We start from the raw sequence: 27,887 nt of genomic DNA on the forward strand, positions 1-27,887 counted from the left end.
AAGACTGGGGACTGGGTCATGCGCAAGGTTTCCTTGGCCACCAAAAACTCTACTGAAGGTACCTTGGGCCCAACATGGGGAGGCCCCTATGATATTACCGGAGACTGCCGCCCCGGCACTTATCAGCTTCGTGATCCCAAGGGCAAGACTTTGCCTCATCCTTGGAACGCTGATCACCTCAAGTACTACTATAAGTAAACACACCTAGACCCTAGGACAGTATGTGTTCTTAGACTTTGGTCTTGAGCCTTGACTCGACCATCTTTTGTACTTTTTGCCTTTCGGCACTTATCTAATGAAATGCCCGACTCTGGCTAATTCTTATCAATCACATGATTATCATTTTGCTAGCACAACTGATATCAAATGACAACAAGTCTAATATCATAGCAAATCAACATAAACTTGCCCAAAGCAAGGCAAAATGTTCATACAAAGCAGAAACAAACATCAAAAGTTCCAAAAAATAACTAAGGTACATAGGAAAGGCAACGCCTTCAAGAATAGGTAGACGCAGCATCCGCGGTGGCCGGCTCTGACTCTGGCTCGGCAGCAGTGGCATCAATAGTCGGGCTAGGAGAAGGAGGCTCGCCACTCGTATCAAAGTTGATCTCAACTGAAGGGTTGAACCTCGCCAGCCTCTCCTCCCAACGAAGTTGCTCATCTACCAAACGGTCCATGATGTAACTCCTCAGCTCCTCTGAAGCTCGAAATGACTCGACCGCTTCGACTCAGGCAGCAGCTACCTCCTCGGCCTTCGACTGTTTCAGCTCATCCACCTCCTTGGCCAGCGCCGCCTTTTGCAACAGCAGGGTGTTCATCTCTCTGATGGGCTCCTGCACCTCCGCCATCTTACCCTTGGTCACCTCATCGAGGTCACTCTTCACCCCTTCCAGGAAGACGTTCACCAAGGGAACTTCCTATCGATGCATGGCCAAGTCCACCTCCTTCTTCTGCCGACGCAACTTGGAGAAGTCCACCTTCTCCACCCCCTCAGCAAACACATCCTCAATACCGAAGGGTAGCTTCGGCGGTGCCTGCAGATCAAAAAGAGGAAGCCTCAGCCCCGTACCCATCACACTCTGCCGAGCTTCCTCCAATGCTTTCCCAGCACGTTGGCAACTCGCACCGTCATCTCTCGAGCGCTTCTTAGCCGCCTGCGGGACGCCCCCCTTCTCCGCCTTCTTGGCTCGAGCGCTTCTCATCAATATCCACAACCACTTTCGTGCTTCCTTTTATAATACCTGCCACTGCACAATCAAAAGTCAAGTTAGTCACAACTACAAAAAGAATCAGAAGACAAACAATAAAGGTGACCTAAGTATTTACTTCCTTGCAGAAGTCCGGACTCACACAGATTCTTCTGGGTGACTAAGTTTCGGCACTCACGCTCGGTCTCTGACAACAGTGACCTCACCCTCTCAACTTCGTCTTCTTGCTCCTTGGAGATTGACCCCCACTTCACCGAACCTGTAGCAAAGGTTACATACTACTTAGCTATTTACATTTGCACAAACAAAAATGGAGAACCAAGAGTAAAACACAACAAAACAACACTTAGTCTTAAAGGATGGGGCCAAGGACCTATAGACTGGAAGTGGGTAGGAATGTGTTTGGCAACGGTCTTCCCTGGTGGACACTCCCAGTCACCATAAGTCAAGCACCACCTGTTCCTCCAAGACTTCTGAGTAGTAGGCATGTGACTGCTAAAATAACCCCTCTCTTTTGCCTTTCGACAATTGGCTTGCACCCAGCCAAAACTTCCCTATTGTTTTGAAATTGAGTACAAATACATGAATTGCTCGAATGTTGGCTCCCCCAACCCAACCAACCACCAAGCAATGTAAACCCCATGAAGAAGAATCCAAAAGTTGGGATTATATTGCCCTGGCGCATACCCCAGCTTGGCCAACATCATCTGCACCCAAGGATGAAACGGTAGTCTGAAGCCATGCTAGTACATATCCGTAAAAATCAACACGGAGCCCTCCGGGGGATATCTAACCACATCCGCTGCCGTAGGTAACCTCAAGCCTACATAGGGTGGAACACAATACTCTGTCCGAAGCTCAGCCAATTTTATTTCTGTAAGAGAATTCCGCCTCGCCAAAGGGACACCAACCCGTATGTCCACTCCCTCTAAAGCCGAAGCCACGACTACACCAACGGACCCCGATGGTGATGCCTGATTACTCGAGCCCACCTCTGGTGTATGAGGCAAGGCTAGTGCATCTCCCTATATGCAGCTGACCCAGAGTCTATGGATGGCTCACCCCTCTCACCCTCATTTACTACCATCCTACTCTCTATAAAGCCTTCTACAACACCCTCTGTCTGGGAACTCTCATCCTCATAACACACATAAAGGCTTGGCTTTGACTGGGCATTATCACTTTCGGTATCATTCCCACCAAAGGCAGGGGGGCCATGACTTTCTCTACCAGAGCTCTCAGACATCTACAACATGCAGAAACAAGGAAAAGGAACTAATGCACATGCAAGAAGGATCGAAACATACATTCAACAAGTTCATATCAAATATTCAAGGTGTTCATCAAGTTCATGCTCATATTTAAGGTGTTCTCCCTAATCTTCAACATGTTCATGCCAAAAAAGACATTTCAATTCGAAAATTCAAGGGAAAGGAGGTCTGACCTTGTTTGCCCCACCACGGAGAGCTCGCCGGAAATCTTTCTGACCACCACTCCACCACCAAGTATCTCGCCAAAAATCTCCTTTTCTCCTCCTCACTTTATAGAAATTTTTCTCAGAGGCTCAAGTATGTTCTCCTTCGCCACCCCAAGTTCCTATTTATAAAGCCTTAAGGGTACCCACGCCTTGGTTCACAAGAAAACCCTAGCACCCTTTCAACTTCCCTCTCAAATTCTTTGTACCTGCACCACAATTTGAATTTCAAATTTCAAATCGAAAAAAATATATATATGGAAAAACAAAGTGAAATTCAAATAGGCCTTGCCGAACGGCAAGGCCCGTGCAGAAACAAATGGAGGGCTCACGACCACCTCACCAAGGTCGGAGCGTGATCTCATAGACCCAGCTCCACTTCCCACAAGGAAAAGCCCAGCCCAAGGCTTCTGGATCCAACGTCACAACCCTGGCCAAATATCTGACGGCCCAGCCCATGCGCACAAGGCTGAACCTGGTCACGCCAAAACCTGCCAAAAGTTATAGAACATCTCACCATGTATTCAATAGTTTAATTCCAAAAGGGCCCTGCCGAACGGTGGGCCCTGTGGAGAAGCAAACAATGGCTCACAACAGACTCTTTATAAGGGTCAAGCAATTCGGAATGGCCTTGCCGAACGGCAAGGCCCGTGCAGAAGGGAAAGGAAGCTCTCAAAAATACCTACCCCAGCTCTTAGCCCACGAACACCCTGTGCTCACCAAGCCCTTCTTGCCGACGTTCCAAGTTCCTCAACACCGACTTCCCACCTGCCAAAGGTCTAAACGACCACACAAAAACAAATTCAAATTCCCTTCCAAACACTAAGAAACCTTGTCGAACGGCATGGTGCGTGTAGAACCAATGACGGCTCACGGAGGCATTCCTACCACTTGACAGTATGGACTCAATATGTTGCTCCACTTACACAATCTACCCTTGGCTCCGACACGTGCTCGGCCCCAGCCCACTTGCCAAACGGCACGGCCCGTGTAAAAGAGATGGAGAAGTCCAAAAATATTTCTAGCCCACTTGAGCTGATGCACCAAGGTGCCTAGGGAAACACTTGCCTAAACCCCGGTTTTGATCCTAGCCCAACAAAACTTGCCTAAACCTCTTTGCTTAGGTCTGGCCCACTCCAGCATCCTGAAATTTATCTCAGCCTCCTACCGAAGGCCTAGATGCCCAGCCCCCTAATTACTTTTCCCCTTTCTTCAAAACATTTTTATGGAGAAGAAAATTTGAAAGGACCTTGCCAAACGGCAAGGCCCATGTAGAAACAATAGAGGGGTCACAAAACATTCTCACCTTGCCTAGGCCACCTGCCGAATTTCACTAGCCCAGCTTCAAGCCGCTCCCTTGTCTAAGTCTTTCTACACGTCAAGCCCAGCTCAGAACAGTTCAGCCCCACAAGCCACGTAAGCCTCACAAATTTTCCAATGACCCAGCTTGGTTGTGCCGCTTAGTTGTGCAGAAGCCAACGGCTCTCACTTCCCACCTACACCGATATCTCCAGACTCACGGACTCACAAACCCACAAATTTGTCTCAATCCACCCTTGCCGAACAACAAGCATTGGGCAGAGGACAAAGGGCTCAAGAAATTACCCACTTCAGCCTTGCCGAAGTTCTAGTTCCAGACCCACTCGAACTGAAGCATCAGGGGGACTCGACACCCATGGCGCAAACTTATCCAAGAACTCAGATCCAGGCCAAACCACCGATTGGTATAGGCTCCCTGAAGAACAAGAAGGGCCCAGCTCTTAGCCCCAAAACGAAGGCTCCAAAAAGTTTCTTCCCAAAGGTCCAGGAGACCCAGCCCCGGATTCGATGCCAAACTCGCAACACCCCCAGGTGCCCCTCGACACCGGAACGAAGACGTGCCGAAGCTGTGAGGGTGCTGAACGGTAAGCACCGTGCTGAACCGTGAGCCTCCTCCCCGGAAAACCTCCCAACAAATCCTTCTTGGTCGAACCTTTAAGGGACCTAGACCCTCCACGAACTCTCGCACAACAAAATCACTCCCCAAACTCGAAACCTGCCGAAGGTACACTTAACCTCACAGATTTTACTTCTGCATAACCCCTGCTGAGCGGCACTCCGAATATAAAGAAGGACTGGCCCCCCTTCAAACCCTAGCCCCTACAAGTACCGAAGCCCAACCCCTTTTCTGACTTGCAGAAGCCCAAAACCAATTCCTACGAGGGGCCCCTTGCCGAAAGCCCAACCCACGAGGCCAGCTCAAAAAAAAAAAGGGGAACCTGCCAAACGGCAAGCACCATGCAGAAGGTATAAGGGGCCAAGAATTCTAGGGGTCTAAAAAAAAAATAATAATAAATTTTGACCTTGCCAAACAGCAAGATCAAGGACCTACTGAAGCTTCCAGGCCCAGCTCCCAGGAACTCTCCACAAGCCTTCAAGGCTCAGGCTAGGATCTTGCCAGAGCTTTAAAGGCCCAGCCCCAAAGCACATGCCGAAAGGGTTAGCCCACACCCAACCTTCATAAATTATCCCAGCTCCATGCCACATGGCAAGGCCTGTACTACAGCCTCAGCCACTATACGACCCTTGCTCAGCCTAGCACCTAGGCCATACTCTTGAAGCTTGACGCAACTTCTAGATTGCCAAAGTGGGGGACTAGGGAATACCCTACGGCTCCTACTAAGTTGAGAATGCTCTGTCACAATTATGCAAAATCTTACAAGTTTCCAACCCAGAAGTTACTTCTTGACCGCGAACTTGAGGGACTACTGTTTACACCATAATCAACCGAGCATATCTAGCATCAAAACGACTAACACCAAGGCAGACACGCCTTCTTCCCTGCCGAAGGAAGACACTCTTCCAAAGTGGCAGACACCTGCCGAAGTTCCTAAATGCCGAACCTAATCTCCAAGACACGTGTCGACACCACAACAACTTGCACAAAGTCCCACATCGAAACTTTGTGCAAACCTCCCATTTTCACCTCCCTATAAATAGGGAACAGTACCCAAGGTAAAAGGGTAACTAATTTCTCACTTTTACCGTTACTCTGCCAAAGTTACCACTTTTAGCTGACTTAGGCATCGGAGAGCCTTCGGCCGGCACCACACCGGTGTCCGAAGCTTAACGACTGCTTCTTCCTCTTTGTCTTCTGCAGGTCTCCCAATTACCGAAGGTCCTCACCTTCTTCCCTGCTGAAGACCTAAGTCTTTTCTATCTAAGTTGACCTCCCAAAAAGAGCATCAACAGCCAATTAATCCATCAACAAGTAACCCACTTTAACATGCCAAATTCTTTATCATATGAAAATTTAGACTGAACAGGCCAATTGATGGCCTTTGAATCATTTTCAGATCTTAAGGCATTTTTTTTCTCTCACATATATAGCAATGGTCTGCATATATATATATATATGAATGAATTCTGCCATGCCATGCAAACATTGTCCCTTCCAGAAAAGTAAATTCAAAGTACTCATTCTATTCATAGAGCAAATTCAATCAAGTGCAAGCAAATTAGTCTGTGTGTTTCCAAATGTTGTGTAAAACCACAGTGGTCAGAGCCTACTAACTTGTGCCTTTTGCATGCTGAGTGCCGCATGGATCAAATATTTGATTATGTTGTGGCTCAAAACCAATGACAATATTATATTGTTGAAAGCATTCTTATGGGTTGTAATTAATTGATGTGAATTTTCAACCACACTCAAACACCTGTACTGCTATTATTGATGCCTACTCCCGAAAGAATCAGCCCCGTGAAGCTGTTGCTTTGTTTCGAAGAATGGTTGTTGAAGATTGCGTTGAGCCTACTAAGGTTACACTTCTGGCCGTATTTCCAGCTGTTTAGGTTCTTAGGGCTCTTAAGATTTGCCAATCACTTCATGCTTACGGTTAGGGGTGGGCATCTAAAACCGAAATACCGAAACCGTACCCTAACCGAACCGTACCATACCGATTTCATACCGTTTCATTCGGTACCGATCAATATTCGGTACCGTACCGTACCGTACCAATAGAGTATGGTATGGTAGCGGTATCAAGTATTTGGTACCGATCAATACCGTACCGTACCGAATACTATTCATATATATAATTTTCTATTGAATATGTTGATGGATATTGCATATGTTGATTAGGATTTGGTTGATTTGGATATTGAATATGTTGATGGATATTGAATATGTTATATTCAATGGATATTGAATATGTTGATTAGGATTTGGTTTATTTGGATATTGAATATGTTGATGGATATTGAATATGTTGATTAGGATTTGGATATTGATAATTGAATATGTTGAATCTTTGAATTTGTAACTTAGGCATCACTTATTTTGGTAAATGAATATGTTGAATATTGAATTGGTTCATTTTTAAGTTGTGTCATTTTTGTACCGAAATGGTACCGATACCGTACCGATACCGACACGGTATGGTATGGTACGGTACCAATTTTGACAAACGATAATCCCATACCGTACCATACCGATTTAAATTTCCGGTATCGGTAGCGGTACGGGCTCAATACCGTACCATACCGTACCGTGCCCACCCCTACTTACGGTGAGAAGAGAGGATTTAATGCATCTGACATACGTGTCACCAATTCCCTTTTGGATTCTTATGCAAAATGTGGCTGCATAGAGAGTGCATTGAGATTATATGAGGAGATATCTGTTGAGAGGAAGAATTTGGTGTCATGGACATCTATAATCTCTGGGTTTGCAATGCGTAGGATGGGGAAAGAAAACGTTGAGTATTTTAATAGTATTGAGCAAGTTGGTCTCAAACCAAATCGAGTGACACTCTTGAGTATTTTCAATGCCTGTAGTCATGGAGGATTAATTGATGAGGGGCTGAACTTCTTTGGGAAGATGGTCGACAAGTATGAAATTGCACTAGATATCAAGCACTATGGGTGCTTAATAGATATGCTAGGGAGGGTGATCGGTTCATAATTGTATATCATTTTGTACCCTTCTAGCTTATGATTTGGTTATGTTTTTGAGTTAAACTTGTGCTTTTAATCCTTTTTGTGTTTATCTTTCAGTTCATTGAGCTTTAGGTAATAATGATGGCTTTAGAGAGCATAATTCATTTAATTCAAGCATGTTAAGGCCTAATTTGGATGAATGGATGAAGAGCTTAAAGACAAACTCATTTTGGCTACAGCCCCCTGCCAGTCCAGTTCCGTAGGTCATATTGCAAGCTTTGTTTCAACAACCTACATAGCTCGAATGAGGCCACATTCTTCATGAAAGTTGTTCCAATTGGTGTGTACTATAACATATCCAAAATGCAGCCCCATTGGATAAATCTGGAGTCCGTTACCTAGCAAACACAGAACCATGCTCAGGATGGATCTTATCAGCGCGGAAAATGAGTTAGCAATTTGTTTCGGCCTTAACTTCTTCCTCCGACCTTGGATTGGCCCAAATAACATATGGCTGGAAAGAAGACATTCTGAACTTCAATTGAGAGTGCTTAAAGTCCTAATTTGATTAAGAGAAGCCCAAGTTGTAAGCCCTTGAAGTTGCTGGTCATGCTGACCTCAGCATGTGCTGGTTGGATGCTTGGTCATGGTGAGCTAGGTATGAGCTATCATTTCTGGTTGGAAGCTTGGTCATGGTGACATGAAGATGAGCTAGGGCTGCTGGTGGGATCTATTGGTGAAGTGCATCACCCAATTTAGATTTTCTAATACAAGTGCATCAACCATTTCAGATTTTATAAAACAAGTGTTGTATGCATTAGCCATATTGAATTCAGATTTTCACTTCCCCTAGGCCTATAAATAGGGAAGTTGTTCGGTTCATTTTTACACATGATTTTTCATGTTATTCACCCACTATTTTGAGTTAGTTCTTGACATTTTATAGCTTTTTACTTCTTTTTTGTGTTTTAATAGGTTTTACCTTGGTTTGTATGAAAATGAGCTAAAAGTGCATTATTTGATATAAATTCTGTTTTTGTTCATTTTCGTAGGTCAATTTCGTGGCCTTGGATCAGCATGTTCCGGTCCTTGGATGAGGTGATGATCTTCATAAGACTTGTTCCAATGGATGTTAACTACAACATATCCAAATTTGAGCTCCATTGGGCAAGTGTAGCCTATCCAGCTGATCGGACAATTGACGCTGGCTCTGGATGTTTGTTTTGGCCCAGTTTTCACCCCCACTTAATAGCATTTTATTTCTACTTGTTACCACACCTTTTGGTAACAATGGATTGCATTTGAGTGGCATTTCCTGAGTCAATTGGAGCCTTGGATTATACCTTAAAACAAGGTTTCATCATTTGCAAGGGGACAATGGGCAATAGCTTTAGAGAAAGAATAAGTTTTATACTAAAAGAAAAGCTGGAAAGGAGGAGAGAGAGAAGTCAAAAGGGATTGCAATCAGATTTGGGGGAGTTTTTGCAACGGGAGAGAGGGTATTCCACCATTCTACACAATTGAGAGCAGATTTTGGAGCTTGGAGCTAGGAGAAAGCCAAGGTGCAGTCAAGAAAAGTGGAGAAGAAGACTTCCACCATTGATGATCTTGAAGCTTTCATCATTTTCTGAAAATCTGTAAACTCTTTCTAATTTCATTTTGAATTTGTGTTTGAAATGATTATGAGGAACTAAACGCCATAGCTAGGGCTTAGGTTGAAGCCCTAAACATGATTACCTTTTTGTTTTGATGCTTGAGTGTATGAATTTCTAGATATTGTTGATGAATTCCAATTCACCAAATTAATCTATCCTTGATGTATGTTCTTCTTTGATTGATCACCTTTGAAAGCATGCTTCTTGAGATTGTTGGGATTATGTGTATCCTCATGTTATCCTAAGCAATAAATGGATGAAGTAAGAATCATCCATGTGAATTGGTTTCTTGAATACCTAATGTAAACACCATGCTATTAGGATTCTTGTGATGTTCATATTCTCTTTGAACTTAATGGGTTCTCCTTGTAATTGAATCGAAGTACGAACCATACCTAGGTTCGGTTATGAGGAGGGCACAAGTATTGTAGCACGAACCATGCACTTTACGTATATTAGAGAGAATCAATGCGTCTTGAGCCACGACCCATGGTCTTGATTGTGAACATCTTCATCAACATGTTTAGAGTTCATTACTTGAGTATTCATGAACTTGGGTAGAATTGTTTAGGGTGGATTCCGAAACCCTAGTGTTTGTTACATTTTGATTTCACATCTTGATAATTCATCTCCGCCATTCTCATTTAATTTCAAAGTCCATTTACTTTCATGCAATAGAAATAGGTTACTTCAAACAAATCAAAACCCCCCCCCCCCCCCCCCAATGTGTGTGTGAGTTGCGTGTTTGGCACGTTACGTGTCTTTGTTACTAAATTCTATCTGTTTCCGTAATTGTTTTGGACTTTTGGTCCGCGTTGTGTTCTTCCATTTTCTGTGCTGAATCCAACCGTATAAAGAACGTGAATTTTGGACGTACGGTTGGAAAGTTATAGGCAAAACACTGGATAGAGGTCGAAACTGGAAAAACAGAGAAAACGACTCTGCCCAAGAACGACCGGTCGCTAGTGTCTCACGACCGGTCGCTCAGCACACAATTCTGAAGTTTCGACTCTGTACTAAAACGACCGGTCGCTTTTACCTCACGACCGGTCGCCAGACAAAAAACGACCGGTCGCTCTTAACAAACGACCGGTCGCTGGTCACTGTTCACAGCACAATTCTTTTTTGTTTTGTTTTGTTTGTTTCTTTTATATTCCTTTTTAGTTTCAAATTTTCATTTGTGCATTGTGGTGTGTTAGTTAAGTGTTCTTTTTGTACTCGAATTAGAACTTATAGACAACCGACAAGTTCTTCGTGGGATCGACCCCGTACTTATACAATCTATACTTCGATAGATTCGTGCACTTGCGGGTATTTTTAATTGGTTGTTTGCACATTAAATTGTGTCCTTTTAGGAATGCAACAGAAGTTCTCTAAGCTTGTAAACACACCCCAAGGGGGGGAGCTCTCAAACACTTCTCTAGAGCTTCATTCCCTTCTCTCCCTCAAATTCTCTTAGTTTCATTTTCTAGTTTTCAATTGTTATAATGAGATCTTTGTGCTAAAATTCTCCTTAAGTTTTTCCAAGTTCTACTTAATTTTCATTGTTATGTAAATTCTTTTCTTTAGTTTCAAGTTTGATTAGTTTCCAAGTTTCAATTATGATTTTTGTTCTTATTCATTATGCTTATAAGTTAATATGCTAGTTTGAATGATTGATCACCATTTAGGCTTGCATGTTAGCTATCTTGGTTTGAATTAAGAGTAGACACCATGCTTTAATTCGAATTGAACTATGAATAGGAAGAGTATGTATGGACATTCGACAACAGGGATTAGATACATACTTGGTTGTTTAAAATGTTCTTCTATGCTTAATGGGTTCCTAATGCTTAATTTTAGGTTAGACAACAAATGATCAAATTAGGGAATTAGGAACACAAGGTTATGACCAAACACCATGGCTTAATCATACTTTAGCTAGAATCAATCCATTAATCTAATTGAACTTGGGAACTTATCTGCTTGAGTTAGTTATTTCTTTCTTCCTTGTTTTATTTATTTCCTTTCTTTTTCATTTCTGTTTTGTGTAGGGAAACTAAATTGGATCATTCAATCACCAATCCCTGTGGAATCGACCTCGCACTTACATACGCTATACTACCAAACGGCTCGTGCACTTGCGAGTATCACAAGTTGAGGATGCAATTGAATCCATTTTGGTGCAGCTGTATCGACGCAACATGTTTTTGGCGCCGTTGCCGGGGATCGGTAACATTGTTTGATTCTATTTGGCTTTCCTACTTTATTTTTTTTTCTTAACTAGACAATTTCAAGTTTTAAAGTTAATGACGTTAATGGACAAGTTGTGTTTGTAGTCCAACAGAAAAGGACAATTGCCCAACAAGCAAGAGAACTGGGTTTAAGTCCCAGCTTACACAACCCATTGGTGCTTGTTGCTTTGAAGCATGGAATTGGACTTGTGTTGAGTTTTCCCTTTCATTTTTAGTTATTTTTTATATTTCGTAATCCTTTAATTCCGTTTCAAGTTTTTGTATGTGTTTGTTTTAGCAATGTAAATAGCTCAATAAAAATGGAGAGAGATGGCAACTTCAAAGAATGGGAAGTGTGGAGCAGTGGGAGAAGTCGCGACCTCCAAGTGCATCCATGCTCGACCTAATCGCTTCAAGGGGGAGCATTTCAATCCTTTCTTTTCTTTGAATTCTGTTTATTTTCGTAGTTGTTTTTGCCTTTTGGTCTGCTTTGAGTTCTTTGTTTTTCTATGCTGAATCCAACCATATAAAGAACGTAAAATTTGGACTTACGGTTGGAAAGTTATAGCCTAAAAACTGAACAGAGGTCGAAGCTGAAAAACATAGAAACGAATCTGTCCAAATGGTGATAAACGGGTGATAGAAAGTGCTGTTTGTTTTTTTTTTTTCTTTGGTTTCTTGGTTTGTTTCTTTTAGTACAACAATTTATGTTGTTTGTTTGAATTTTTTTACAGTACTTAGTTCATTTTTGTTTATGGTTTGTTGTTTCATTTTATCTTAATTTGTTTTTATTTCTTATCTTAAAAATTTAAATAAATAAAAAAAAAAGATTTTTCATATGAGCCGACTTATGGTAACCCCAGTGAGCACTTCCGTTAATACAGTGTCTAGGAGTTCTTTAGGCGACACCTTCGGTGTCTAAGAAGTTTGGGTTTTAAGCGGGACCATTGTGACCCCTCCAACCTTCCCGGATCCCCTGGCTGTGTTTTCTGAGGCCCTTAACTGGTCATCCGTGAGTTGCTTGTATATTTGTGTGTTTTAAAAACAATAATAATAAATATATATAAAAAAATTGAAATTTGAAATTTGGGTTTTTATTTTTCCTTGTAAATTGCAATTTGGAACTTCTTTGTTGTTTTTTTTTCTTTGTGTGGTCAGTTAGTTGTAAATAATAATAACAAAAAAAAACAAAAATTTTAAAAAATTCAATTTGGAACTTCTTGGTTTTCTTTTATGTTTTTTTTGTTTTATTAGGTTAGTTTATTTATTTACGTGGTGTGGTTAGTTAGTTTATTTCTGAGTGTTAAAAACACATTTTTATTCAAACATTGCATTCAAAAAGATAAAAAGTTTAAAACAAAAAAAAAAAAAAAAACATTCAAGTAAATTAAAAATAAAAACAACTTCTTCATCTTCATCTTCATCTTCATGGCATGCCTCTGTTTTCTCTTACTTGCAGAATCTGCAGCAGCTCCACATGGTCCTCATTTTTTCTCTGCAGTGCTTCCACGTGCTGATTGGCACAATAGAGCCGCTTCTGCAAGTCCGCCACCATAGCCTTCAAGGAAGCTATTTCCTCGCTCATCGCGGCACACTCCCGTGTTCTCGCCAGCAATCGCATGCCCAAATTGGTAGCCGAGACTGCGTGGAGTACAGTTAAATTGTGGGACTCCTCCACCGCTGCCTTGTCAGACCTCTGTGCCACATGCAGATGATCTGTCGGTGTGAGCTTGTTACCAATCATGCCTCCCAGCAGCGCTGCTCTGTTCGGCATTGCCTCAGAAAAGTTCGGTATTATCTCAGCAAAGTTTGAGGCCGTACCGTGATGATATGTGGAGTTTGGGAAGACATGGTTTGGAGGAACCCTTATCTGCGCATTCGGTGGCGCAAGGGACAATTCAAGGTTAAGATCATCAAGGTGAGTGCATGAGGATGCCATTGTTTTGTTTTTGGATTTTTTGATGTTTTTCTCTGAATTTGCAGGAAGAAATGCGGGGTGCTCTTCTACTTCACCGAGATGAGTTTAAATAGACTTATACAGACGAGGGAGCCGAAAGCACTTCGGATCTCGAGGGTGCTATCCTGTGCTCTTTTCTCTCGGATCCCTTCATTTCCGGCGCAAATTGCGAGCACGTTTTTTTTTAAAAGGGAGCATGCTTACACTTTCACTTACTTTTGCCTCCCTGTTTTCTGATGTTTGTGTTTTTGCTTTTTTCAGTTGTTATTTTATTATTTTATTTTTTTTTTCAATTGTTTTCTTCTTGTTTGTCAGGTTTCTCAAGAATTTAGTTGGAAGAAGAGACAAAATTAAAGATGCGTCTTGGACACCTGGTGCAAGAATCCCATCTCTTCTTTTAAATTCTTGTTTGAATTGCGTGTTTATTTCAGTTTTTATTTATTTATTTATTTATTTTGTTTTTATTAGGTTTTATAATTTAAAACTCATAGGATATTCTTTGAATGAGCTAAATTTTTGGTAACTCCAGTGAGCAACCGCAGTCTATACAGTGTCTAGGAGTTCTTTAGGCGGCACCTTCGGTGTCTAAGAAGTTCGGGTTTTAAGCGGGACCATTGTGACCCCTCCAACCTTCCCGGAACCCCTGGCTGTGTTTTCTGAGGCCCTTAACTGGTCATCCTTAAGTTTTTCTCTTAAAAGAAGAAGCAGCTATTTGTGTGTTTACTTAACTAATAAAAATTTCATGTTTGGGTTTTCGTGTTTTTATTTGATTGTCATTCTTTAAATTTAGGGTCAATCGTCTCTTTGAGATAGCATAACATTTTTATATATATAAAAAAAAAAAAAAAAAACTTTAAAAATAAATAAATAAATAAAAACTGAAATCATTTCTTCTTGGCGCTCGGTGTCTCGACCATAGGAGCTTTTAGTTTGGCCGTCTGGATGTCCACTTCTGGGTCTTCACGCACAGCCTCTTGGGGCTCATCACTTGAGCTCCCAAAGATCGCAATCTTAGCTTGCGCGTAACTACTCTCGTGATCTGCTTTCTTGCGTTTACCCGGTCGGTCTAGGTCCTCCAGCTGCTTTCGCATGTCGCGAGAATACAACTCTACCATCTTTGATAGGTTTTTATTCTCGTCCCGCAATACTTCTAGCTGGTGTCGATTCACCTCCACTATCCTTGACCTTTCCCTTTTCAAGCTTTTTATAGCACTCTGACAATCTTCAACCATACTTCGCTCCGCCGCCAACTGAGCTTTGAGCACCTCCACCTCATGGGACTTCGCAAGTAGGCGATGACCCAAACTTGCGACACATGCTGTACTCTGCACGCTCAGTGCCAGGGCATCACTCGTGACCCGGTTGTCATCCCTTGTCCCGAACACACGTATATCTTTGGGAGTCACTAAATTTCTGCCAACTCCAATAGCAACATCGTTGTCTAGGAGTATTGAGTCATTGACAGACACAGGCCCCCGGGAGGAGCCAAAGTAGGGCATCCATACTGGTGCCGCTGCTTGGCCCAATGTCTGAGTCGGTGGAGCTAGGTTGAGATCCAACGAAAATGGGTAGGAAGAGGCCATTTGATTTCTGATTTTTTTTTTTTTCTTCTTTTCTCTTTTGTGTTTCTGAGTTTGTGGTTTTGTTTTTATCCCCATCTTTTTCCTTCTTATATACATAGTCTTTGACAAACCCTAGCCATTGCAGCGTCTAAGCATTTCTGAATCTCCAGCATTCCTCGAGTCCCACAACCTTCTCGCTTTCCAACCATACCCAACTCATTTATCACGACATGTCTTTTCTGAACGGACGCGTTCAGTAAAGCCTTCGCGCCTTTCCATGAGCCCGTAATTTCTGCTTGTGAAATCTGCGGCGCTTCTATCTGTCAACACGTGTCTCGCTCAGTCTGCCCATGACTATCCATGAGACGACATCAGGGACCACATTCCCTCTTTTTAGAAATCCCGCTTTGCGCTCATAATTCACGTTTTATCTTTTTAAGAAAAAATTAAAATTAAAACGTGTGGCCTTTGAATTTCATTGTGGGTCGGGTTTTCACCATTGTTTTGGTTTCAAAGTGAGTTAACTTTCTTTGGGGTTGGGCTTTCAAACGTTTGGGTTTTAGTTTGCGTAAGACTGTCTGTTTAGGGCTTACTGTTTTGAGTGTTTTACTGTTTCGTTATTTATTTATTTGTTTGTTTGTTTGTTTTGTAATTTTTATTTTTATTTATTTTATTTTATTTTATTTGTGTATTTTAATTCAAGTGTGTTTTGTGATTTATATTTACTTTAGTACCTTTCATTTCTTGTTATGACATTGTTTGTGGCTAATTTTTAAACATTGAGGACAATGTTCATTTCTAGGTTTGGGGGTATTGGAGTTTAGCAAGTAAACTTGGTTTTTCTTAAAATTTTAAAAAAAAATTAAATTAAATTAAATTTCTTTCTTGTTTTGAATCTTGTTTTGTTTAGTCACTTTCCGAACACATTTGATGAGATTGTGATAAATGTTGCATGACTTAAATAAAAAATTGAATTTTATTTATTATTTATTTTTTTCCTTGTAAATTTTTATAATTAATTAATTAATTAATTTGGCATCATTCTAGCATGATATGCTTGAAACCTTCTTTACACTTGCCATTTGTTTCATAATTTTCCAATTAAAGGATTTGCATGATCTAAAGAATTGTATGAAGCATAAATTAGACTTATATAACCAACCATATAAAGTGAGCTTTTGAGCCTTGTGCTTCATTTCATGAGTGTTATACACATACTCTTAATTTCTTGTCATCTAAGTTGTTGTTTGATCTCATTATTCATTGATTTGGTTGAACACTTAAAAGTCATTCATTCTTATGCAATTTGACTTCACGACATTTAAGAAGTGATATTAAGGCCCTCTTTGGATCGTTTCTGCCTTTCAAGCTAACCTTATGCATGCTTAAGCATGATTTTCCATTGTTTACCATTTTGAGCCTACATGTAAACCTTTTCTTTCATTTTACCAATTATATTTCCTCGCCTTAGCCCGAAAAACAAATATTTACCTTTCTAAGGAATTCATGAGCTCTAATTCGGATGTGTTTTTCAAGCTAAGTTTGGGAAGGGATATTACATCCAAAAAAAAAATAATTAAAAAAAAAAAAAAAATTCACACAATTGGTGAAAGAAAAGAGAAAGTTGTGATTAAGTGCCGGTTGTTTGAAAATTCATTTTTGGGCCTTCAAAATAAATTGGTGGTTGTTCAGGAAAGGAGTGAATCAATGTAAATAAAGGTATAAGGAGTTTTGATCATGTAAAAGAAAAATAAATTCTCATTGTGATGATTCGAAGTCTTGTAAACAATTGTTTTATGCTCTTATATTTTGAGTTCCTTGGACTTTGTTTTATCCATACCTTTCATTTCTTACTCACCTTACACCCTTGGCCCCATTACAACCTATGTTAAAGACCTAAATTGATCTTAAATGTCATGTGGTTGAATTGCATTCATTTTTCTACTTTTAAGTGTTTGGCATCCTTCTTGAGATCATATTAATGCAAGTTCTTCATCTTTCTATTTCGAGTTAAGTCTTTATGGTTTAACTCTAATCTCATGTTTATAACTGAGTGTTGCATTATAGCCCTCTTCCGAGTGATTCATTTGTGAGAGGACAACTTTGGTGAGATTTGAAGTTGAACTTGTGCTTTGTATGATTTTTGAAATTGTGTGAAAACTAAGATTGGGGAATTTGTTGCATTTGGCTATCACACTACCACACTTTGAGCATATTATGTTTTTAACTTTGCCGCTTTGTGAATAATGTTTAAAAATTGAGCTTTTATTGTTAAAACTTTTGAGTCATGTGCATGAGTCATTTCTCTTCAGAAAATGTTCGGAAAGATTGTTTTGAGTTCTTTTTATTTTTGTAATTTTGTTTTGTTTTGTTTTGTTTTTTTTGTTTTGTTTTTGTTATTGTAATTATTTTTTTTTGTTTTTGTTTTTTATTTTGCTTAAGGACTAACAATCTTTTAAGTTTTCTAATTACCTTGTTTTACAGAGTCAGTAAAACGTTTGTGGGTATCGTATCTGTTAAACCCTCAGGAGACACAACTCCTCCTACTAGGGATGCCTAGAGGTTTAAAGGCTTGTTGCATATGCTCAATGCAATCGAGTTACCTACGAAAGTGGTCTAGTTAACTTCTTGTTTGTTTTTATCTTCGTTTTCCTTTTGTTTTGCTTGAGGACTAGCAAAATCTAGGTTTGGGGGTATTTGATCGGTTCATAATTGTATATCATTTTGTACCCTTCTAGCTTATGATTTGGTTATGTTTTTGAGTTAAACTTGTGCTTTTAATCCTTTTTGTGTTTATCTTTCAGTTCATTGAGCTTTAGGTAATAATGATGGCTTTAGAGAGCATAATTCATGCAATTCAAGCATGTTAAGGCCTAATTTGGATGAATGGATGAAGAGCTTAAAGACAAACTCATTTTGGCTACAGCCCCCTGCCAGTCCAGTTCCGTAGGTCATATTGCAAGCTTTGTTTCAACAACCTACATAGCTCTAATGAGGCCACATTCTTCATGAAAGTTGTTCCAATTGGTGTGTACTATAACATATCCAAAATGCAGCCCCTAGGGCTGTGCAGGATCCAAACCAATCCACTAAAACCGACCAATCCAATCCAATCCAATCCAATTTTCATTGGTTTCGACAACATTAATGGATTGGATTGGATTAGAAAAATAGAAATCCAATTGGATTGGATCGGATGGCGGATCAAGAATTGAAAATCCAACCTAAACCGAACCAATCCAATATACACATTAATATACTTTCATATTGTATAATATTTACATTTCATCTTGTTTCTCACTAATATATTAATCTTACTTTCGAAAAAATCAAAACGTTAACATATTAAATATAATATTATATTAATTTATATTAAAAATTAATATATTAATGTCATATCTTTCATCATATTGAATTTTGAATTGAATTTTGAATTAAATGTTATGAAAGATTATGAAGTTTTTTTTATCATAATTATTTTTTCATACAAACCGATCATCCAATCCAATCCAATCCAATGTACATTGGATCGGATTGGATTGGATCCTGACATCCAAACACATTGGATTGGATTGTAAAATTTATAATCCAATAGAAGATTGGATTGGATTGGATTGGTAAAAAACCATTGGTTTCGAACCGATGCTCACCCCTAGCAGCCCCATTGGATAAATCTGGAGTCCGTTACCTAGCAAACACAGAACCATGCTCAGGATGGATCTTATCAGCGCGGAAAATGAGTTAGCAATTTGTTTCGGCCTTAACTTCTTCCTCCGACCTTGGATTGGCCCAAATAACATATGGCTGGAAAGAAGACATTCTGAACTTCAATTGAGAGTGCTTAAAGTCCTAATTTGATTAAGAGAAGCCCAAGTTGTAAGCCCTTGAAGTTGCTGGTCATGCTGACCTCAGCATGTGCTGGTTGGATGCTTGGTCATGGTGAGCTAGGTATGAGCTATCATTTCTGGTTGGAAGCTTGGTCATGGTGACATGAAGATGAGCTAGGGCTGCTGGTGGGATCTATTGGTGAAGTGCATCACCCAATTTAGATTTTCTAATACAAGTGCATCAACCATTTCAGATTTTATAAAACAAGTGTTGTATGCATTAGCCATATTGAATTCAGATTTTCACTTCCCCTAGGCCTATAAATAGGGAAGTTCTCTAAGCTTGTAAACACACCCCAAGGGGGGGAGCTCTCAAACACTTCTCTAGAGCTTCATTCCCTTCTCTCCCTCAAATTCTCTTAGTTTCATTTTCTAGTTTTCAATTGTTATAATGAGATCTTTGTGCTAAAATTCTCCTTAAGTTTTTCCAAGTTCTACTTAATTTTCATTGTTATGTAAATTCTTTTCTTTAGTTTCAAGTTTGATTAGTTTCCAAGTTTCAATTATGATTTTTGTTCTTATTCATTATGCTTATAAGTTAATATGCTAGTTTGAATGATTGATCACCATTTAGGCTTGCATGTTAGCTATCTTGGTTTGAATTAAGAGTAGACACCATGCTTTAATTCGAATTGAACTATGAATAGGAAGAGTATGTATGGACATTCGACAACAGGGATTAGATACATACTTGGTTGTTTAAAATGTTCTTCTATGCTTAATGGGTTCCTAATGCTTAATTTTAGGTTAGACAACAAATGATCAAATTAGGGAATTAGGAACACAAGGTTATGACCAAACACCATGGCTTAATCATACTTTAGCTAGAATCAATCCATTAATTTAATTGAACTTGGGAACTTATCTGCTTGAGTTAGTTATTTCTTTCTTCCTTGTTTTATTTATTTCCTTTCTTTTTCATTTCTGTTTTGTGTAGGGAAACTAAATTGGATCATTCAATCACCAATCCCTGTGGAATCGACCTCGCACTTACATACGCTATACTACCGAACGGCTCGTGCACTTGCGAATATCACAAGTTGAGGATGCAATTGAATCCATTTTGGTGCAGCTGTATCGACGCAACAGAGGGCAGGGAGATTAGAAGAAGTAGAAAATATGGCTTTGGAGATTCCTTCCAATATCGTTAATGTTGTGATCTGGAGGACCCTGTTGGGTGCTTGTAGCTTTCATGGTAATGTGGAAATGGGTGAGAGGGTGACAAAGAAGATATTGGAGATGGAGAGAGGATATGGAGGGGACTACATGCTTATGTCCAACATCTTTGCTGGGGTTGGAAGGTTGATGTAGTACAGCCTGTAGGTGCTAGATTAAGCACTCAAACAATAGAACATAGAAGAATATAAGAGATTGATGAGACGAAAATATAGATCGAAAAGACGAAAGAAAGGGCAAAACAATAGAACAAGAAGAATATCGGAGGTTGAGGAGACGAAAATATAGATCGAAGGGACGACAGAAAGGACTGAAATCAGAGAACCGAGAAGGAAGAACAGAAATCACATAGTTTTAAGCAGTGGCGGATCCAGGATTTTCAGTCCAAGGGGTCACAGTGTAAAAGTGTCGAAATTTTTTTTATTAAAAAAAAACACTAATAAGCATAAAGATTGTACATTTATTCAATTCTCTAAAAATTAGGATATGAGTACTACGAAAATTAAAATAATATATTTATTAATTTTTATAAATTATTATTGTAGTAATATAGTAGTTAAATATAGCACTGGGTATAGACTAAAAGGTTAAAAATGTTTTATTAATAAACATTTGGGCCAGACTTTTCAAAAGACCTACAAGTTATTAACAAAAATTTGGGCCAGACTTATACATGGCCCAGACCTTTTTAAAAAACCTACAACTAGTGAAACGGTGAGTTTCAACTAAAATGAGGCATAAGCTAGGGCAAATCACCAACACCATTTTCACGACTTCATCTTCTTCGCTGCCTCTGCAACCTAAAAAAAATTCAAGTTGTGGTGCTGCTAGAGCAGAGCATATGCGTCTGGAAGAAGTTTAGAGAGCAGCGCAAGACAAGCTGATAGGATGCCAAGGGTGTTTTAGTCTTTTGTAATCAAGCTAACCTACTATATTAGGAGGTTAAGGTCGAACGGGGTCTAACATTGGTATCAGCCAGTGGTCCTACGCTTCCCTTCTCTTGTACGTTTTCTCGAGCCGCCATGGACACCGATACGTTAACTCCGGCCATGGAGGCCTCCTTCGATAGAATTGATGCAATCCTGGCTCAAATCTTGAACCGTTTTCAGGAGACCATCGATGCTTTAGATCACCGGATTTCTTTGAGTCTCACGACCCGTTCATTGTGGCCACCAGTTCTCGATCGCGGTGATTCTTTCTTGCCTGGTGATGATCGCAAGTTTTCTTGGGATCTCAAGCCCCATTCGTTGTGCTCAGAGGTTCTTGATCCCTGTGACTCTTTGACTCTTTGTTGCCAAGCACCGACGTTGCTGACTTTCCCGATGGTCCCAAGTTCCAGACTTTTCCAATGGCCATCGTTGGGTCAACGAATGTTGTCTCGGTGTTCCAGAGTACCAACCCGCCTCAAGTCCATGCCTTTTCATCTCTGGTAAGCGAACAAGTTGAAGATTCGCTGGTCAGGGCAGTGGGTCTTGCTAGGACTCCACAGTCTGCTATTGGCGTGAGTTGTTCCGACTATCCCATGTTCCATGCTTGCAATTTGGTTTCTGCGTCTCATGTTTCCGATAATGATTTAGTGCACACTGCGACTTCCAAGGCCCAGTTTGTTGAGACAAAGAAGGTTGTTTCAGATTTCGTCCCCAAGAATGGTGACCCCTCTGTGTTCTATGAAGTGGGTCTTGTTGGGATTCAACCGTTCTTGCAAGAGCCGACGCCCATTCATGCCAGGGACTTTTGTTCTGCTGCAAAAACACCGCTGAAGTCCATTCCTGATGTGGATCTCTTTTCTAATGCATCAAAGGAAGATCCACCTGTTAGCAAAATTTGCAATTTGGTTTCTCTTTCAAGAAAGACCAAATCTTGTGAGTTGGTTTCTGGATTTATTGTTTCTGATGATGATGCCATGACAAGTGAGACTTCAATTCACTGAAGGAAGTTGAACACATTGCTCTGCAGTGTGGTATGGTAGCCTCTGAAAGTGGGGAGTTGCATTTCTTGAAGGACCTTGCATCAATTGTTGGTGTTCGTGCTCCATATGTGACACAAGATTTCAGTGGCAGACATGCACTCCACCTGTTTGATGTAATGCACAACTCACATGGGCTTTGCAATGGTGGCAATATTGTTGCTCTTGCGTTGGGCTACCACATGGCAATTCGTGACAAAGGCGGAGGCCGCAGAATTTTTGAAGTTGCCAATGAATTTGCGGGTTTTGATCTTGGGGAAAAGTTGGTGGGTAACCCAACCATGTACTTGGGTGAAATTCTGAATTTCCAAGTCATGATAATGCATCACTCAAGTGGGTTGTGCAATGGTGGTAGTGCCATTGATCTTGAGCTGGCTTATCATATGAGAATTCGAGACAAGGGTGGAGGTTCCATAAGGCAAACACAAAAGTGGATATTTCTCATGCCAACCAGCTACATGCATTGGTGCACTTCTGAATTTCCAAGTAATGCCAAAGAAGTTGTTCACTTGGCAGTTTCCATTCCCAATTCTTCAAAGGGTGCAGCTTCTAACTCACATAATATGGATGAATATGGCAGTATATCGTCGCATACTTTTGAACTTGACAGCATATCTTGGCATTAGGTGGCAATTGTTTGAGTATTTTTGTCCCATGCTAAGGGGTTTTTATTTTGGCGGTCATTGTGGTTTTTGCCTCTTCTTAGTTCAAGGCCACATGTACTACAACCAACATCAGCAAGAGTTTTTGCCTCTTCTTAGTTCAAGGCCACATGTACTACAACCAACATCAGCAAGTTCTTTGGCCAACCATTTTGCAGCAGCTGCTCTTGCACATGATTTTTTCATTTCCATCCTTGAGGACAAGGATTGTTTTTGTGGGGAGGGTAATGATAGGATGCCAAGGGTGTTTTAGTCTTTTGTAATCAAGCTAACCTACTATATTAGCAGGTTAGTTAGCATTAGTTGGGATGTTGAATTGTATTGTGTTTTGAGTAATAGAAATAGTATATTCTCTTTGTACATTTGGGTTAAGGTCGAACGGGGTCTAACACAAGCCCACAGGGGACTTTCATCGAGCACCTTGCACACAAAGGGTCGCTCAGATAACGGCCAAGGGGTCGCCGGTGGAGTCCATGGCCAGATTTCCGGCATCCCAAGGGGTCGTGTGACCCCTCTTGTCCCAACGTGCGTCCGCCACTGGTTTTAAGAGAAGGTTTACTCAATATCCAAATCTGAATTTTAAAGAATTACATGGGGGTATTTATAGCAAACTAAAACCTGGACATAATAGGATAAAAATCTCTTGCTTAAACATAAATCATAACCCAAATAAAATAGGAAACTTAAAACTAGAAATCTGGAAAAGTACAAATCCTACTAGAATTTGGAAAACTAGAGAATCTAAGGAACTAGCAAATACATTAGAAAACTAATAAATTTAGGTCCTATGCGTCCTGCATCAAAGGTGCAGTGATGCCGAGAGAATGAGAAGCTTGCTGGATGAGAGGAATGCCTTCAAACTTCCAGGGCATAGTTTGGTCTAACTGGTGCTGAAGATGGGCAACTATGGTTGAGAGAGATTATGAATGTTGCCGGTGATTGCTAGATAATCTCAAGTTTGAGAAAACAAGGCCAATATCTGAAAAACAAGTTATTAATGCATTTGAGCGTTTGGGAATTTATCATCAAGTTGAGAAGTGGTGTGACAGCCTCAGATAATCGTTTTCTTCGGTTTTGTTTATTCCCCTACTTTACAAGATTGAAACCAGTCATATTCAGGTTTGTCTTCACCACTTCCACCTCCTAAGTCATCTTCTTGTCTTCTTATGTTTAACAGGAGCTACGGTTGGTAAGAGAGTGTTATGTTTCAACTGCAGAACAAAAAATCCGACGATGAATAGTAGTAGGGCATGTTTCTGTATATAGTGCATTCCATCAATACTAAATCAGTATAAAAATCTTAAATTTATTGGTAATCCAAGCACCTGCCAAGCTTGGGATGAAAATAACAATTGGAAGTGATTTACCAAGTACTAGAACTGCTACAGTGTCTTCAATTATAGGACTAAGGAATGGCAGCCAACATCAACTCTTGATGAAGATGGACTTATGCATCAATTACGAGCTACTCTCATCCTTCAGCCTGTAAGTTGCTCTTCACTTATGAACATATTTCATTTAAAACTCTTCTTGATGGTTTCGGAAATATCAGTAGTCCAAAAACACGGAAATTTCTATGAATTTATAGGGAAATTATCGATATCGATAATATGGGTGAGACCAGTTTATACTGAAAATATAATATTAATGAAATATACACATATTATAACATAGGTGAATTAGTAATACAATGTGATGGTGTTCCCGTCATCTAAAGACCTCAAAACAAGTTGCTTTCTTATCTCTTAAAGAAAAAAAATCTTTTATTTCGATCCATCCAAGCAGTCTCGGGTCTGTTTGGCCCCAGACTGTTAAATTGAGTTGTTTTTTCTTATTCTACAGTTAGGAATATTTTGTTAAAAAAAAGTTATGATTCAATGAGAATTGAGAACCAATATGAAATATATTGACTTTTTTATATATTATCCATAGGTTTGTTAAAGGATTACATGATTATGTGTAGAATCAAATGATTGTCCAAAAAGTACAGAAACATTCATTATCTGGATTCTTGTTTTGTCATAATGGTATAAAAGTAATGCAGGAAACACCAATACAAACCCAAATTTTTTTAGAACCCATCATTTCTAGACCACTTTATATATACCACAGTATTTACATCGGTGAAATTTGAACTGCCACAGGCACAACTGAGGAACTTGATTGAAACCAAGAAGAATAACTGTAATTCAATCAATCCTCTTTTTATTTTTCTTTCTGTAGGAATGATTACTTAATTACTGTTGATTTTGTATGCATAAGTACATGCTCAAGATGATGAACATCATTTATAGGTATTATGTCATTTGCTGATCTGATAATGAGAATGCCTTGGCCACCAATGCTTCTCAAAGTTTAGGAACAATAATTTGTAGGAAACCATCCCTGCACCAGTAAAACCTATCAGAATCAGTTTCTTGTGCATAAAGTCAAAAAAAAAAAACATTAGAATAACTACTATATGAATTTACAGTCAGTTGAAGACACCATGATCTGCATGCTAAAATCATGCCAATATACAAGAAAGCTTCTCGAGGCCATTGATTTGGAAAACATAAAATGCAACAAAAATGTATTGCAGATCCTCAAATGTATTGAACATTTGAAATCATATAAATCTGGAGGGGGGAGTTTAGATGCATGAGTGGGGGCAGTGTTTGATTGTCATATGTAATATCCGAATCTAATGGTCGTGTTTTCTCTTGAGAGCCGTTAAAACACCTAAAACGCCTGTATATTCCAAAATCCATGACTAGTGTATGAAGTACTAATCCCTTAAAAGCCAGAAAAAACATACGTAGCAATTTAGATGAATGTGGTCACAACATGGAAATATAAGCATAATATTTCGACATTTGATATCTATCGACAGAAGACATACCGAAAGTAAGTTCTTAAAGGCTCCCCAAGGCAGAGAGTTCAATTAGAACTTTCCATATTGAACTACTGGTTGACATATCACTAGCATGTAAGAGGAGGTGCCTCTTGGAGTATGAAATATTGCTGATGCAATACAAAAGTCTACTTGTCTCGAACAGCATTTTATGATTTTTCGAGTAAGCCTAAACTTGTTGTTACAAATCTAATTTAATAGACCAGACTACAGAAAAAGTGTTCCGTTGAGGGATAACCAGTGCAGCGCATCGGGAAGCAGAAGCATAAAATAAAGAAGGAAATCAAGGAATATTGTTGAATGAAATTCTGACTTACAAAAAATCAGCAGAGACACTGTCCTTGTTCACATTAGGAGGAAGCGGCCACACAACCTCATAAGGCCCTTGTGAAATCTCTCTTTTATGGTATGTAGGAACAGAATCATTTGAACAACCAGCCACTTTCCAGAACCAGGTGGAGCGTTTACCTTTTACAGTCAACCTGCCACAAATTGGCACTGAGATCAGGTACAATATTCAATTCAAACTTCTAGTGATATTATTGTTCATGGAGGATATTAATAATTAAAGGCATATCTTACTTTTGATCATCGATCTCCACTCTAATATCTTTGATATTGACACCTGGAATTTCAACTGTTATAACATAGTTGCATTCTGATTCTGCAATATCCATTCTCGGGGACCACTCAATTCCTGCGCCAAAATCACGAACAAAAAGTTCAAAAAGGCTTCTCTAATTCTTGCTTCTTTTGAAGATATAACTCTCCCCACTCCCCTAAAATTCACACCAAAGATATTGCAAGACTGGTTCTTTACAAGCCTTCATACACTGATAAGTGCAAAAATATCTAATGCTTTAAAAAAGATTCTTCCTAGTCTTAGAATCATATTCAATATCAAGACTTGTTCTTTGATATTTGCATGTTGTTACAGGGTTGTATTAGTGAATTGATCAGTACATCACAAGTTCATTTATTCGGACATCAAACTACTAACCATTTGGTTCCGAAGAGTGTACTTTCTTCTTGGAATATAGATGTTTCTCTCCACTTACTGTTCTGCTTGGTCTGGCAAACTTAGGCTCGGGAGCAGTTAATATGCTACCTGGAGCCAGGTTTTGGATCATTTCTGTAGTTGGTAAGTTTGGTGCTATCTTCGTAGGTTGAGAGAACAATGGAGCTTCAGAAGTATTGTAAAAGCTCTCATTTGCAGTAACCTGCCAAAATGTTTTAAAATCAAAGACTGCAACACTGAATCATTGCGCATATGTAATCGAGTGTAGCAAAATACAAGCACCTCTTTAATCGAAGCCTGCCTCATGAACCTAGCTTGAGAAGCAGATGCATGCCGCGCAAAATACATTTTATTGTCCCGCCTAGCCACAGAGTTTAAACTACTGCTGCAGTTCTGAGACAAAGAAGACAAGTGGACTGATTATTCAAGCCAACTGAAATTTGCGGGAGAAAACAAAAGGAAATGAACTTGTCAGGAAAAAAAAAAAAACATTGTTCTAGTAAGGGAAACCGAAAAGGAACATGACACACATAATAAAATGTTACCAAATGGTGGCTACATACATACTTGAGCATTTGGAAATCCAGATTGATTCTAAACTCTAGGTCTTCCTTCCAAACACAATTCCCTTACACCCTCCTTTTGCCTAGTTGTCCACTAGGTACTGTGAGTACTTATGAAAATCAGCTTTGTGATAAAACCACACATTTCTTATATATGATGTTTGATTTCAAATGGTAAATAGAATTTTTGTAATGTTTCTCTTGCTTAATTATGAAATTCATGTTCATCTGAATTTACCCATTGATTTGCTTTACTTTAGAATTTAGATTGAGAATAAAATACTATACATAAAAAAGAATACTATTCAAACAGTAAGTGTCATAACTAATTTATAAATTTCCCACCAAAAAGGGAACTAACTTCTAAATTTATATACGTACAACGGTACAAGAAACGAGAAATGCCCATAAACCCAAATCATGAAAAGGCAATTGGTGGAATTAGTTCCTACCGTTTTCTTAGAATTTCCCAGGAACCAAACAGAGGGTTGGCAAAGAAAAGTGGATAACTTACCATGGGGAGTACGTGAGTTGCAGATACATCATCAATGGGTGCAAAGTGGGCAGCAATCGTGCTGATTCTGCGCCTTGCAGTTTGAGCCTCCATTTTTGTAGCCTCCACTCTTGAACTTTGCTAAACTTTGTGGTGAATAAATTTGGCCGAGTAGATTAATGAATATCAAGTGACTGAGTGAGTTGAAGTGAGATATTCTTGGAGGAAGGGATAATAGGT

At 39.7% G+C, this 27,887-nt stretch overlaps 1 protein-coding gene and 2 pseudogenes across 1 annotated transcript; 1 reads left to right on the forward strand and 2 right to left on the reverse strand.

Annotated features, from left to right (window-relative positions):
* Positions 1-23,645, forward strand: part of LOC110757929 (pentatricopeptide repeat-containing protein At1g09220, mitochondrial-like) — a 37,744-nt pseudogene extending 14,099 nt beyond the window's left edge.
* Positions 498-1,205, reverse strand: LOC148295593 (uncharacterized; annotated as a pseudogene).
* A 1,089-nt stretch (positions 23,646-24,734) lies between the features above and the next one.
* On the reverse strand, positions 24,735-27,833 carry ACD32.1 (alpha-crystallin domain 32.1). Its single transcript, XM_021959685.2, has 6 exons — positions 27,669-27,833; positions 26,874-26,984; positions 26,574-26,793; positions 26,156-26,270; positions 25,891-26,055; positions 24,735-25,065 (listed from the first exon to the last, which is right to left on the reverse strand). Exons 1-6 carry the CDS (start codon positions 27,759-27,761, stop codon positions 25,029-25,031), a joined length of 741 nt encoding a protein of 246 aa, XP_021815377.1. The 5' UTR covers positions 27,762-27,833; the 3' UTR covers positions 24,735-25,028.
* Positions 27,834-27,887: the final 54 nt, after the last annotated feature.

This window comes from Prunus avium, chromosome 3, assembly GCF_965620075.1.
Source record: "Prunus avium chromosome 3, drPruAviu1.hap1.1, whole genome shotgun sequence".
In the NCBI taxonomy this organism is placed as follows: domain Eukaryota; kingdom Viridiplantae; phylum Streptophyta; class Magnoliopsida; order Rosales; family Rosaceae; genus Prunus; species Prunus avium.